Source organism: Neophocaena asiaeorientalis, unplaced genomic scaffold (assembly GCF_003031525.2).
Source record: "Neophocaena asiaeorientalis asiaeorientalis breed wild unplaced genomic scaffold, Neophocaena_asiaeorientalis_V1.1 scaffold72, whole genome shotgun sequence".
NCBI lineage: Eukaryota > Metazoa > Chordata > Mammalia > Artiodactyla > Phocoenidae > Neophocaena > Neophocaena asiaeorientalis.
The window spans coordinates 4,857,818-4,874,065 of NW_020185336.1; the positions used below are offsets into that span (position 1 = coordinate 4,857,818).

The 16,248-nt window shown below is 35.9% G+C and overlaps 1 protein-coding gene across 3 annotated transcripts in view; it reads right to left on the reverse strand.

Moving 5' to 3' along the window:
• Positions 1-16,248, reverse strand: part of SLC4A10 (solute carrier family 4 member 10) — a 216,334-nt gene that overhangs the window by 90,815 nt on the left and 109,271 nt on the right. For all 3 annotated transcript variants that reach the window (XM_024735940.1, XM_024735939.1, XM_024735941.1), the window contains 3 exons: positions 15,433-15,590; positions 12,312-12,399; positions 7,574-7,720 (listed from right to left, as the gene is read on the reverse strand). In XM_024735940.1, coding sequence (XP_024591708.1) covers positions 7,574-7,720; positions 12,312-12,399; positions 15,433-15,590 — 393 coding nt within the window. The remainder of the gene's footprint in view (positions 1-7,573; positions 7,721-12,311; positions 12,400-15,432; positions 15,591-16,248) is intronic.

The window sequence follows — 16,248 nt, forward strand, 5'->3', positions numbered from 1 at the left end:
TTTTTTTTTTTTTTTTTTGCGGTACGCGGGCCTCTCACTGTTGTGGCCTCTCTCGTTGCAGAGCAACAGGCTCCGGACGTGCAGGCTCAGCAGCCATGGCTCACGGGCCCAGCCGCTTTGCGGCATGTGGGATCTTCCCGGACTGGGGCACGAACCCGTGTCCCCTGCATCGGCAGGCGGACTCTCAACCACTGCGCCACCAGGGAAGCCCAAAAGTGCTTTAAAGGACAATAAAATTTTTTTTAATGGTGAAATTAAACTTTTTACTTGACTGCCATTCTAAAATAGTGTAAACATGTAAACATGTTCTTTGTGTTTAGTGTAAACATGAACAAGTGTGAATTATCAAATGATCTTATTACAATGGGACATTTAGATAAAATGGTACAGATTTAAAACATGACAAAAAATACATTTTGAAATGCACAAAATATAGGAAAGTTCATTGCTTAATATTTTGCAATTTCCTGGGTATATAAATAGATACAATGAATTGAAGTTCAGAGATAAAAGAGAGTATGTCTGTCAACTGATGAAGGAACGGCCTTTACAGGTAAATTAACTATCATACATCAGTAAAGGGCTGTGATAGTGGCCCTCAGTACTCTCAATACCCAATAATCACCTAGGGAAAGATTTCTTAGCAAGCCTCAGAAGGCAAGTGATATTTGTTCTTCTGGGCAATTATCTCTGACTGCATAAATTAATTCATTGTTTTACAGTGGGAAGAGCTATACACTGATAAGGCAAGTGATAAGCCATGAAAGATATTTGTCATTCTAAAGTAACAATTTTCTCAAGGAGTGATCATCTTCTAGTAAGGCAAAAAGGTTTTTGAAAAAAGAATTGTGTATGTATAGTACCAATGAATATTCCGAGGAAAATATAGGAAATTTTTGTTTGTTTGTTTTTCAGACTTTTTTTTTTTTTTTGGCCAAGCTGCGCAGCCTGAAGGATCTTAGTTCACCGACCAGGGATCGAACCCGGGCCATGGCAGTGAATACGCCGAGTCCTAACCACTGGACTGCTAGGGAATTCCCCGGACATTTTAAGTAAAATCAATAGGTGAGTAGATATTTGACTAGGCAAATTAAACAATTTATTAATTCAGTCAACAAACACTTATTGGGAGCCAATTTGTGTCAGGTTCTAGGCTGTACCACTGTATACCTGGGGACAAATCAGGCCTGTGGAGCTTATGTTCTAATGGGGAAGGCAAACAGTAAACAAACATGTAAGTAAATTAATTCTATAGTGTGTTAAAAAGATTAAAAACCAGGGAGAGTTTGGGATTAAAATATACACACTACTATATATAAAATGGATAACCAACAAGGACCCACTGTATAGCACAGGGAACTATACTCAATATCTTGTAATAACCTATAATGGAAAAGAATCTAAAAAAGAATATTTATATATGTGTGTGTGTGTGTATATATATATAACTGAATCACTTTGCTATACATCTGAAACTAACACAAGTTTGAAATCAACTATATTTCAATAAAAATTAAAAATAGGGCTTCCCTGGTGGTGCAGTGGTTAAGAATCCGCCTGCCAATGCAGGGGACACAGTTTCGAGCCCTGGTCCTGGAAGATCCCATATGCCGCGGAGCAACTAAGCCCGTGTGCCACAACTACTGAGCCTACGCTCTAGAGCCCGCGAACCACAACTACTGAAGCCCACGTGCCTACAGCCCGTGCTCCGCAACAAGAGAAGCCACCGCAATGTGAAGCCTGCGCACCGCAACGAAGAGTAGCTCCCGCTCGCCGCAACGAGAGAAAGCCTGAGTGCAGCAACAAAGACCCAACGCAGCCAAAAATAAATAAAACATAAATAAATTAAAAAAAAAGATGTCTTAAAAATTTTTTTTTAATAAATAAGTAAATAAATAAATAAAATTTGTTTCCAAGTTTCTTCTGATATCTCCAACCTGAATTATTAGAAAGAAACGTTGAACAGATCTGCTTCTTCCTTTTGGGGATTGAGAGAGGTTTGGTGGATTTAATAAGATCCTTGAGATGTCCATATTTATGTAGCATTATGTACATGCCAGATTCTAGAGAGAGATATGATATCAAATGGTTTTTTTCAAATGCAGAATATATAATAAAGAAAAAATAAAGAAATAAAAACTATGGAAAAGTAAAAATTTAGAGCAGACTAAGGGCGGGGGGTGAGGTATAGGGAGGAGGAACTGGGAATTACAAATGGAGTGTCATTTGAGAAAAACTTGAGGGAGTCAAGAGAATTAGCCATAGAATAACTGGGGAACATCCAGGCAAAGAACAGCCAGTGGGATAGACTTAAGGCAGGAGTGTGGCTGCAGGGTTTGAAGAACAAGGAGGCGGGAGGCCAAGGAGAGGAGTGAGCAAGAAAGAGACAGGAGATGACTGAGAGGTGAAGGGAAGCCAGACTCTATAGGTTTAGTAGAACATGGTAAGTATTTGCCTTTTATTCTTAATGAAATGAGGCGCTTTTGCAGGATTTTAAGGAAAGGAGTAGCATGACCTAACACTCTGGCTGCTGTGTTGAGAACAGATTCTAGGGGCCAAGGGTAGAAACAAAGAGACTGGTTAGGAGGCTATTTCAGTAATCCAGGAGAAAGATGGTGGTAGCTTGAACTAGGGGGGTGGCAGTGGCAACAGTGAGAAATTGTATAATTCTGGATAAATATTGAAGGCAATGCCAAGAGTATTTCCTGGCAGAATTGAAGTCAGGTATAAGAGAGAAGAATAAAAGTTTCTGGTTTGGTCAATGGTAAGTATGGAGTTAACACTTATTGAGATGGGAAGGTACAGATGGAACAGACTTTGAGAAAAGATGTTTCTTATATTCTTCAGGAAATATTATATTGCCTTTTATAATATAAATGCAAAGATGTTTATAGGTACAGAAATAATACACTCTATAATTCAGTTCCAACTTTAGCATGTTGATCTTTAGATATCTAAAAGACACCCAAGTAGAGACACAAGATAGGCATTTGGATAAGTAACTTGCAAGTGCAACGTGAAAAATAAATTTGGGAGAGGATTTAAAGCTATAAGATTGGATGATATTACCGAGAGGATGAGTGTAGAGGAGAGAAGACCACTAAGGACTGAGCCCTGCATCACTTCAATATAAAGAAATCAGAAAGAAGAGGGGCAACCAGCAAATGAAACTGAGGAGTCACCAGTGAGGTATAAAGAAAACCAAGAGTGTGGGATTTTGGGAGCCAAAGAAAAGAAAATATATCAAGGAAAAGGGAGTCATCAATTCTGTCAAAGGCTGCTGATTGATAGGCTAAATAAAATATAGGCTGAAAATTGACCTTGGAATTTAGCATTGTGGAGGTCTTTGGCAACCTTCATGTAAGTAAATTTTAGTAAAGTGATGGGGGCAAATGCGTTATGGAGGTAGGTTTAAGAGAGAATTGAAGGATAAAAAAGAATGAAATCTTGCCATTTGCAACAACATGCATGGACCTAGAGTATATTATGGTAAGTGAAATAAGTCACACAAAGACAAATACTCATACAATCTCATTGATATGTGGAATCTAGAAAACAAAACAAAAACAGGCATAGGGGCAGAGAACAAATGGGTGGTTGCCAGAGGGGAGGAGGTGTGGGGATGGGTGAAATAGGTGAAGGGAATTAAGAGGTACAAACTTCTAGTTAGAAAGTAAATAGGTCATGGGGATGTATTACACAGCATAAGAATGTTGTCAATAACACTGTAATAATTTTATATGGGGACAGGTAGTTATTAGACTTACCGTGGTGATCACTTCGTAATATATTTAAATATCGAATCACTATGCTGTATGCCTGAAACTAACATAATATTGTGCTTCAACTATATTTCAATTAAAAAATGAGAGAATTGGAGGAGAGGAATTGGAGGCAGATAGTACGGAGAACCCTTCTGTTGCACTGGGTTATAGAAGGGAACAAAGAAATGGATGAGTAGCTGGCAGTGATAGTGGCATTGAGAATTCTTTTTTTAAGATTTACAAATTAACAATGTTGTTTGCTAATAAAAATGATATAATACAGAACAAAAGACCTGATGATATAGGGGAGAAAGAGGAGGATTGGGGAGTAATGTTTTTGGGTAGGTGTGAAGAGATGGGATCTACTGCACAGATAGAAGGCTGACTTTGGATAATTCATCAATAGTAATATATGGGAAGGCAGAGGATGTAGGTGCTGGCGGTAGATAAATATGGTTTTGGGAATCTACAGAAGTTCTCTTTTGATTATTTTAATTTTCTTAGGGAAGTAGGAAGCAAGTCAACATCTGAAAGTCAGAAAGCATGTGCTGAAGGTTTGAGGAGAGAAAACAGGTGTGAGATAATAATGTAGAGAATGGATTGAAATCGGGAAGTAGAGTATAATGAACTTGTAATATAAAGGGCCTACCTGAGGTATGTGGTCATGAATTATATGAGATTAGTCAATGTAGTATGTTTTCCTTCAGTCACTCTCAGCTGCATCAATGGAGGTATAGACCAAAGAACTGAACTCACACAGTGTTGTGGTTTTGACAAGCAAGTAAATGGCATGAGAAAAAAGCAAGGAAGTTGAGGGTATACACAAGGGAGTGATTATAATGACTGACACAATGTTCTAACAGTATTTTCAAGGGTATCCCTTGAGGTGACTGTTTATTCTTCTCTTAACTGAAAGTAAAATGTATTAAAAAATACTGTGATTTGCACATTCTGGAAGAATAAAAACCTTGGAGATTATCCCATGGAGGAAAATATTATTTGAATAAATAGGAAGTCAGAGTGCTTAATTTATTTCAATTCATTTTAATCAAAGAAAACATAGTTTCATAGTATCTATTATTCAATTCCGACATACATTTAAAAAATATTAATGTTGTAAAGAAACACAGAGTGTATCTAATTCAAACTCATTATATAAAATTGTGTTGTCTAACATTATAGTAACTAACTACACATGGCTATTTAAATTTAAGTTAATTAAAATTAAAAATTCAGTTCCCCAGTTGCAGTAGCCAAATTTCTAGTGCTCAGTAGTGGCTTGGCTTATTAGATAGCATAGATATAGAACATTTCTATCATTGCAGAAAGTTCTGTTGGACACACTGATATAGAACACCAGTACAGAAAGGTTATGGTATCTGTTTAAGATCATACAAATAGATAATAGCAGAACCCAGGTGCCTTGATTCTTAATTCAATGTTCTTTCTACTACTGCCTCTCAATACCCAGAATCCAACAATTAATCCTGGTTTTAAAGTCTCATAAAATTAATTTTGAAAATACAAAGCTCCCATGCCTTCACTTGCCTCAGAAACATCATTTCTCAAAGGGAAGGTACTTTCAAAAATGCTTGACTTTAGGGCTTCCATAGTGGTGCAGTGGTAAAGAATCCGCCTGCCAATGCAGGGGATAGGGGTTCAAGCCCTGGTCCGGGAAGAGCCCACATGCCGCGGAGCGACTAAGCCCGTGCGCCACAACTACTGAGCCTGCGAGCCACAATTACTGAGCCCATGTGCCACAAATACTGAAGTCCGCGTGTCTAGAGCCCGTGCTCTGCAACAAGAGAAGCCACCGCAATGTGAAGAGCAGCCCCTGCTCGCCGCAACTAGAGAAAGCCTGCACGCAGCAATGAAGACCCAATGCAGCCAAAAATAAAGTAAATAAATTCTTTTTAAAAGGCTTGACTTTAGTTTTAATGTTTGAAAAGCAAATTGGTGTTTTAACAAGTGACTTTTAAGGTCTCATATTCAACATATTAGTATTTTCACTAAATGTTTCCAAATAACATCAATTAAAGAGATTCTTTCTTATTACTTCAAGAAGCATTATCCTGCCTTTGCTAATACTGTAAGTGCAAAGGGGTATGCAAATACAAAAATAAGACCATCTAAACCCTTAAAATTACTCTTTAAGCAACTTACTTTATTTAGTAGTAGATCAACTGAAATGGTTAAGTAGTACACCTGCTCATTTACCCACCTCTGGCTAACCAGAAAAGCTTCTATGTCTAGAGCTGGGTCAATTAGGCCATCTGTACTTCAACTAAGGCAGCACAGTCAACTACTAAGGCGGCTGAACTCCACAGGAACAAGAGCCAAAGGCAAGGCTTGGGTAGATGACCGCAGAGAGAGTTGGAGGAGGCAGATTCAACAGGAATAGAGATGGCAATATGAGTGGGCTTAAGACATTTGGCCACCACTCTCAACCAAGACATGCCTGCAATAAGAATCTCACCCCAAACGACAGCAATGGTCTTTATTTCTATCTTTCTGCACTGTATAACAAGTAAAATGCACATTCGATTTTTATAGGGAGAATTTTTACAATTTTCACACCATATGCCCACACAAAAGTAATAGAAACAAAAGAATTATTTTAAAAAATTCTTCAAATCATAAATGTGATTAGCAGAAACAGGGAGTTTTCCATGCAATATGACTAAACCATGCCTTTGAATTTTCCTAACACTTGCCAATTTCAAAGTGATGTATCAGAATATGGAAAGACAGTAATGAACTTTTTCTCAAGCATATTTTCTATTTTTATTAAAATTTCAATTTTCCTCCAGTATAGTATATTTTAAGGTGGGTCTAAAATTTTCTAGGCACGTGAGACTGTCATTTAGTAGAATATCATCAATACACCAAATCTGTGTTGAATAGGAAGAAGGAAGATTTTACAACTTCATATCCTTGCCTTTTTAGAGATTTATTAGGTTCTGGTACCAATTCAAATGTGGTGGGAAATTTAACTCATTTCTGACACTATTTACCCAGAGATAGCATCAGATTCCACAGGTCGAGGGCTCAGTCCTGCAAGACTGTCCACCAATCAGACCCCATTTCAGGTTGTTGCTGGTGCTTCTGATCAACTAGCTATAAATCTGAGGGTTCCCATGAACCCCTTCTCAGGTTCAACTAATTTGCTAGAGTGGCTCATAGAAGTCAGAGAAACATTTTATTTACTTGATCACCAGTTTTATTATAAAAGGATATAACTCAGGAACAGCCAGATGGAAGAGATGCATAGGACAAGGCATGGGGAAAGGTCAAGGAACTTCCATACCCTCTCCAGGCACACCAATCTTCCCAATCTCTATGTGTTCACCAACCCCGAAGCCCTCTGAACCCTGTCCCTTTGGGGTTTTGTGGAGGATTCATTACACAGACATGATTGATTAAACCAATGGCCATTGGTGATTGAACTCAAACTCTAGCCCCTCTCACCTCCCTGGAGGTAACCTCCAGGGAGTAACCTCATATTTATGAGGTTAGTGACATTTTGTCACATAACAAAAGACAAATATTTATGAAGTTAGTGACATTTTGTCACATAACAAAAGACATCTTTGTTGATTTCAGCACTTAGAAAATTCCAAGCATTTCAGGAGCTCTCTGCCAGAAATAGGGACAAAGACCAGATACATGTTTCATATTATAAATCACAGTATCACAGAAGTTATCATTTAAATCATTTGAATCTTTGGATTGGTTATACTATTTTAGTACATATATTAAAAACACAACAAAATGATGGTAGTCTTAAGAGTATTTTCGTATATACATACCTGGGAAGGAACATTTTTGGGAGGCTCTATTCGAATGCTTGGATCCCATTCTCCAGGAGGGAGAACAGTAACCTGATCCAGAAATTCATCGATTCCTGATACCAAGTCATTACGATCTTTAGCTTTGTAAGCAACATCATGAAATACCTAAAGAAGGAAAATAATCATTTATAGATAAAAAACAATTATAAAATCTTAATGTGTTCTTTGTTTTCATCTCCCAGTTATTTCACATGTGATTATAACAATTTGAATAAGAAGCTCTAACTAAAGAAGTTTTTAGTGTAAAATATTATAGCTTAGTTTATTCTATGATTGCACACACTTATTTTTTCTTAGAATGCTAGGTGAATGTTGAAATTTCTGGTGGCAAGAATAAGAGAAGGGAAAGGAGGGGCTTCCCTGGTGGCTCAGTGGTTGAGAGTCCACCTGCCGATGCAGGGGACACAGGTTTGTGCCCTGGTCCGGGAAGATCCCACATGCTGTGGAGCGGCTGGGCCCGTGAGCCATGGCTGCTGAGCCTGTGCTCCGCAATGGGAGAGGCCACACAGTGAGAGGCCTGCGTACCGCAAAAAGAAAAAAAAAAAAAAAAAGAGAGAGAAGGGAAAGGAGGATAGACGGAAGTTCATTAAACTAGAATTAATGATTCAAGTTTGGCAAACATTGTTTAAATATGTGTAAATTAAACTTCCTGAAAGAAGCCCTTGCTTTAAAATAGAGATAAAAATTTACAGAATATAGTAGAAATTTTAACAATATTTATACCATGGCATAAACTAATGCTAACCATTGAATAAATGATGGACTAATCAATAAATGATAATAAGCCAAGTAACTATATAAAAGTGAAACTGGATCTTTATCCACATCCCCCACAAAAAGCAATTCTAGGTATTAAAAACTTAAATATGAGAGTTAAAGTATTAAACTCATTGGACAGAATATAGAAGGATATATTTATTACCTCAGGGTAAGCAATAATACAAACCTCAAAGATTTAGTGTCAAAACAAAGCACATAATTTTTGCTGTTCTTCAAGAGAAAAAAAAAAAAAGAGGTGTTCAATAATGTCAAATGCCAGTAAGAGATCAAGTGACATGAGTACTGAACACAGGATAGTATATTTCGTAAATGGTGACCTTACAGAAAGCAGTTTCAGTAGAGTGGTAGTGACAAAAATCATACTGTAACACACTGAGATAAATGAAGCTATGATATTCAGGACCAAGTAGAGATCAGCCTTTCAAAACTGTTGAGATTCAGATTCATTCAACATTTCAGTGGTACATGCTATGTTAAGGAGCAAGAAATTTTAAGGATGGGAAAAACCTGGACTTTTATTTCATACGTATTTCTTAAGTAGCTACTATATGTTGGGCATGTTTGCTAATTGAACAGAACAAGTCAGTGTTGACTTAAGAGCTAGGTGACAGAGAAAATTGTTGGTGCAAAAATCCAAAACAAGAAAAAGAATCCCTTGATTTTGCTTTGGCTTTTGTTTTTATAAAACTATGTTATTTATGTTAATATACAATGACTTTACTATTATTTTAAAATAAGTTCACAAATATACATTTTAAAATTCTTAGTTTTCAGTTCTCTTATGATAAATATCAGCATACTTATCTACATAAACAAAAGCTCTTTGGAATGCTTAATAATTTTTAAGACTATATAAAAGGATTAATAAATCGGTAGTAGCGCCAATAAACAAAATCATATGATTTCTTTCTAGTAATGCTCAACAGGAAGGAAGAAAATAGATTACACTGACTCAAGATAAGGTGTTGCTAGGATGACTAGAACATTCAGTCATTAATTCATTTAAACAAAAATTTACTGAACCCTGACTGAGGGTCAGACACTACGTTAAGTTTGAAGATACAACAGGAAAAGACAGTCTACCTACAAGAAGTTCCTGGTACAGACAGGAAAAAAACAAACAGAGCTTAGTCAACAAATATTTATTTGAGCACCTGACAAAATCAGGGAACAAAAATGAATATTAAGTGGTAACTGCTCTCATGGAATTTACAGCTTAATAGGGCAATACAATTCACCCTTTTCTTAACTAAAGTAAACTGTAAGAATCAACTTTTTTTTTTTTTTTTTTTTTGTGGTACTTGGGCCTCTCAGTGTTGTGGCCTCTCCCGTTGCAGAGCACAGGGTCTGGACGCGCAGACTCAGCGGCCATGGCTCACGGGCCCAGCCGCTCCGCGGCATGTGGGATCTTCCCAGACCGGGGCACGAACCCATGTCCCCTGCATCAGCAGGGGGACTCTCAACCACTGCGCCACCAGGGAAGCCCAGAATCAACATATTGAATTTTATTCTTAATGAGTATAATTGTTCAATGTATTTCAAAGCAGTTATATAAGCAGAACAATTTCTCCACCTGGGCTTTGAACAATAAAAACTTTTTTTCTCTTTTAAAAGTATTTAAACATTTTTAAAATATTAAATGAATGTACTATCATAATTTAATTTAAATGTCCTATTATAATTAACAGCTCTCATTTTTGGAGTAACTTTCTGGCCGAGTTTCTGCTTCTCTATCCCACTGCTCACAGAGAGTTAAACAAATTGCCCCAAAGCTAAGCTCTAAACTTTCAAGTCTAAAGGATTCATGTTTGAGCCTTCATTCAAGAGCTGATGCTTGTTCTCAAATTAGGTAGTTCTCATTTACCAAGGAAATAGATGGAAGTCCTTTCTCTGCTCTCATTCTAAATCTAAAAATTTAAAACCATGCATGTTTCTCTGTTGTTCTATGTCTACTTGATTAGTCAATAACTTTGGAATTGACTCTTTTCTTTTGAGAAAATCTTGACTCCTAATTGGGGAAAGGAAGTATTAGGAAGAGAGATAACTTGAGTATTTATGCACAATATGCTCCTCTCACCACATAAGATGTCCCATGCCCCAGAGATATCTCAATGTAATATCTTAATGTCTTAGATGTGGAACCATAATATACCATAAAACATATGTGCATGAAAGTGACAGTAGTTAAATTATGACACAGTGTCATTTATTTTTCAATACTGTAAAAATTGCAAAATATTAATCAATATGGAAACACTAAAAGTAAAGATACTGTCAGTGCCTTCTCATAGAGAGTTCTACTAGAACAGGTTTGTGGAACTCATGAAGCCCTTTTGTCACTCTCCTGTCTTCTCCCAGATTTCCTCAACAGAATATGTTACTCTTTATAGTAGGCTAAGTAGTGTCTTCTCAAAATATGTGTCCACCTGAACTTCAGAAAGCGATCTTATTTGGAATAAGGGTCTTCGCAGATGTAATTAAGGATCTCAAGATGAGATCATCCTGGATTAGGGTGGGCCCTACATCTAATGACATGTGTCCTTATAAGAAACATAAAGAGACAGAAAAGGAGAAGACACTCAGAAACACAGGGGAGAGGGCCATGTGAAGACAAAGGCAGAGACTGGAATTTTGCTGCCACAAGCCATGGAATGACAGGAGCTGGAGAGACAGGGAAAGACTTTCCCCTAGAGGCTCCAGAGAGAATGTAGCCCTGCTGACATTTTGACTTCAGACTTCTGGCCTCCCAAAATATGAAAAAATAAATTACTTTTGTTTTAATTACCCAGTTTGTGGTAATTTTTTATGCATAGGAAACTGATACACTCATTAAGTTGGTTCTTTCTGAAACAGATGAAAAAAATGTTTTTCTTCTAGCTTTTGGTTTCCTATGTGTAAATATCAATAACTAATTCATATAAAACCAGTAAACATAATTTGAACAGATATAATAGAAGAATTAATATTGAACCCCAAACACAAGTTCAAATTTTCAGATTTCATAAAACTAGGAAAAGTTATATGTAATACTAATTAGCTCTTTTCAAAGATTTCAAGTATCAGAAGCCATGTATTTCAATAAATAAATTATTAAATTATTTGGATGATATTCTAGAAATGTATAATCTCTTTGTTATTTACTACTGACTTTTGAATTTATGTCCCGTCTGTGATTTTTGCATATGCTCTTCTTTTACAATAAAAACAATAAAATAATAAAAACAGATTTTCATAACATGCTGTAGAATCCAAGAAACCAGTTATATGATACTACTTTTTATGTTTATTTTTATGATCTTACATTTCTGAGACATATATCTCTTTGAGAAGCTGATGAAAGCTTTCTCCAGTCCAAGAAAACTACACACAAATTTTTGTACATAGAAAAATTTGTGGGCTGTATCAGCGATCACAGGCCTCTTGAAATCTTCAGCTCCTCTAATGGTTAAAAGACTCCCAGGTTAAAAACATCTACATTTAGGCAATTATAAAGAGAGGTGATAGACGTTGCATGGCTTTTGGTGTCATGTATACTATTCAGATAAACTGACATTGTATTTGTTTTTTTTTGAGACCTTAAAATTATTTTGCCCCAAACAAGACCTGCAGTGATATTTACAATGGTGATCACTTTGGCAACACATATGTTACAAGGGGAATATTAATAAATACATTCTAAATGTCACTAAATAACAAATTTTCTTTAGAGCATGAGGTTTTAAAATGTTCATGTGTGTGAATTTATTACCCCTTTTGAACAAATTTTTCCAAAGGAAATTTTATAGGACAAACATTTAAAAGAAGGGGAATTCAATACAGAGAAATCTGATTCACAGCAAACTGTCATGAATACAGAACTCCAAAAGTTAGGTGTACCTAGTAAAGGGAAATGTTCCCAATGAACTTGAATAAATACCTCATCTGTCATTAGGGTTGCAATTGATCTGCCAATCTCATGGTACTGTTGCCCCTTTCCCAGGGGTCCCAGAAGAATGAACAAAAATCTGTAATTAAGAAGAAAAAAACACAAATGTTTCAAGGTAGAAATAAAAAATAATTTTAGTAGTACAGAATCACTCATCTCAAAGGAATTACTGAAGATAGGGATTTCGATGTAAAATAGGTCCATATTTTTCCACAGGTTATTATTACAGGTTTTCAAATATCTTACGATGTTTCAAAATGACTCATGCTTGAGATCCCTGAGCAATTGGAATCGTGGTTATTTTGCTCTGTTTCCTTCATTTAGTTACCTATCGTGCCCACACAGTTGTTAGTGTGAATTTTTAGGATTCTATAATCCTTAGAGGAGAAAGTTGAGAAAAGTAAAATCTGATTAAACCTTTCTGAATTGTAAGAAAGAGAACTCACTGATATGTAAATTGTAGAATTAGGTAGAAGGGGGAAAAGGTAATACAGTAGTATAAACGATGAAAGAACATAGGGTCAAAAAAACAGTAGGTGTACATAAATTTACATTAAATAGAAAAAATGATTGCCAGGAATCAAAGATCAGTTAGGATAAAAAAAAAAAAACTATTAACTCCAATGCTGCAGGAATAAAAGTAGCAGCTGAACTGTGACATTCCATCTCAATTAGGTTGCAAGTCTAGCAAATACATCATCACAACTGGAGCTTTTGAAGAAATCAACATGTGTTTTAACTTTGGAGGACCAGTAATTGTCTTATCTCTGAAAAGGTCAATGCTACAGGGAAATTGTGGGAATTTTAAGATGACCTATATTCTGTAATATAACTCTACAGTATTCATTTGTTAAATGGTTCTTGCTCTTAAACGTGAAGACTAATGGTTTTTTAAAGTGTGCTAAAATAGGTACTACAATTCTACCTTTCATTTAGTTATAAACTTTAGAGATTGTACATGTTTTTACATGATGCATATATTACACAGTCTTAGAGGATGTGACATTAATTTTTTGTGTCAGATGTTACTGAATCCAAGTCAACTTCTGCTATACAGAAATGTCTACTATACATTTAAAACAGGAATAGTTTAGTGTGGTGGCAGATGCTTTATCAAGTATAGTACTTTCAAGAAATTTCCTAACCTATGTACATCCTGCTACTTTTCAGGTTTCTATTCCCTGGGCTATTTATAAAGTCCTAAAATTATTTTCTGACATTTTTACTATGTGTTACTGTTATATACACAGTGTGCCCTTTTGTCCTCCTAAGAAAGGATAATTAGGAACCTTGAATGGCTTTCTTTATTTTATTTGTCTAACTAATCTTCTTCTATTTTTCACCTTTCCAAACTAGTCTAGTCTTTTAAATCTCTCCTCATACAGTGGCTCTACTGTGCCCCTAACTTTTCCTCCATTGTTCTGTAGACACATTTTGCTATGTCAGTATGAAATGAGGTCACCTAAACCTTTACAGTTTTCAAAGTGAGGGTATATAACCCCATTATGGCTTTTCTCTACTCCTGGGAATTTTCCTTTTCTTTCCTTTGAAACACAAGAGCTATCATTGTCATAAATATCCATCATTTACTCAGAGTTCATCGGATACCTTCCTAAGTGGTAGAACAAGAATGCACTGCTTGGAAGATGAAAAAGAATTTTAATCTGCTAAAGTAATACCTCTATGGTTAGTAAGTTTCACATCTTAAATCTGAATCCCAAATTCCCAGAAACTCTGAATAGATTACAGGGTGTAAATAGAAAAATGCAGCCTTGATCATACAGTCAGAGGCCACCTTAATGTGCCCAGTTCATCCTTCCCCTTTTTTAATAAAAGTTGGTATGTATCAGAAGTCTCAGTAGCCCTCCAACAGGATGAACAGACACTTATCTCTATAACCTGAATTGGTAACTAGCTACCTGCCTCAAATCTGTTCTTCCACAGATTCAGGAAGAGGCACTCAAACACTGAATCCCCTTCCAGTCAGCTGAGCTCTAATAAAATGAGGCCTCTCCTGACTAAACTATTCCATATTTTTGGAATATCTTAACCACAATCAAAACACAGAGTGATGTAATCTGCTATGTTTTAAGGCCAAAGGTCCATAGAAGAAACATTCTACAAACCCAGTTGCCACAGCACCTGAACTTTTCATCAATTTAACTTGGCTAAGGCATTCAGTGTTTGGACGAGGAGGCATATTAACAGCATCTGAAATAATTATAGCATCAAACAAAGGGCAGCAGTCACGTAGGAAATGGGGCCCTACATAGATATGTTTTGCTATAGGAACAGGATCAGAGTAAAAGGCTGTCTATATACAGGAATTGCATCTGATGGAGTGAGAAGGAAAGAAAACAAGGTCCCCTGGAGGAATTGCTAGGAACTTAATGTTCTGTAGACAATATTCTGTTTTCAATTTGCCCATGGACAGTCTTATCTCTATAACATAGAGAGAAATAATAAACAACAAAATTCAGTTTGTATTGTGGTAAAGTTGTTAGTTTTTATGTACAGCTGAATGAAAAACAAGTTCAGGTAATCAAATTAAATTTGTACTTTTGATTCAGATTCAACCATAGTACCATGATGCTACTACCAATGATTCTTAAGACTCTATGTATGTGAAGCATACTATGCCTAAGATTGAATCTTATAGTACATTAGATACAGCAGGTAGTATCCTAATGATGGCACTTACATGTACTCTGAGGGCCTACTCAGTCAAGCATAAGGCAGGCCTTGAAAACTTTGATCTTTTTAAGTACGATCACACTCATATACAGGATCCCACAGTCTAATGCAATCTTTGAGAAAAGCCTAATACTTTATCACTTTTCACCAAAATTGTAAGAAAGGATTTATATGGTGATATAGACCAGGGTAGTCAGAGATGAGGAGCATGCCTAAAAGAAAACATAGAAATTTGAGAGGAAGGAGGAAAGGACTGGATAATTTTTAAAGCACTTTTTGCCCTCCTCCACAAACAAGAAGAAACAATGGTTTTGTCGATTACACTTTAGTTTCTCTCAGAGGAAACTATATTTACACCTTTTTTTCCCACAAATAAATGGCTTAAGAAAAGTGCAAAAGATGCTCTTATACTTTGTACCTGGTTGGGATTGGGACTTCAGCCAGTCCTTGAAGCAGTACAGCTGGAGACAACCTGACAAACGCAACTACAGTTCGATCCAAAAACTCCAATTCCCCAACTAAGATGTTTGAAGCTTCAGCACCTGGAGGAATCTTCTTCATAAAATGCAGATCAACCTGAGATCATCACAAAGTAAAAAAAGGTAAATCAAAATTGGAAAAATTTGTTAAATCATATCCTAGCACAGTATGTCACACATGGTAACCCATCAATAAATATAGTTTAAGTAAATATTGCTTATATAAATATAGTTTAAATAAATTTAAAAATAGTTAAACATCTTACTTGCCCTTTAAAAAAAAAACTTTTTTCTTTTACCTCGTATTTTTCTAATTTGTCATTAATACGTTGAATACTCTAGCTTCTCTATTCAATATTTTTAAAAGATTCTTTTTCATCATCAGTAATTTTGAAATTTTCAGGGAGAAAGGAGTATGTGTTCAATTAAATTAATATACTTTAATCTTAATTTAACTAGCATTTGTCAATAGATTTAAATATTTGCATAGTACATTATCTTAATTTTGTGCACAATACATTTCAATGAATTAATATTCAAAATATGCCCATTTCAAAAGAAATATAACCATGATTCTCCTTATAGTATAAATTATGACTTTAGTCTTCAACTTTATCTTCATTGTTCTATATCCTTCACATTCTCTACTTGGCTTGATCAATCTTCAATTTTAATTCCTCATCAGAGAATTTAGATATGGCAGAGCAAAGGAAACAAGAATAAAAATATTAACATTTGGAGCTGCTGAAGAGCCA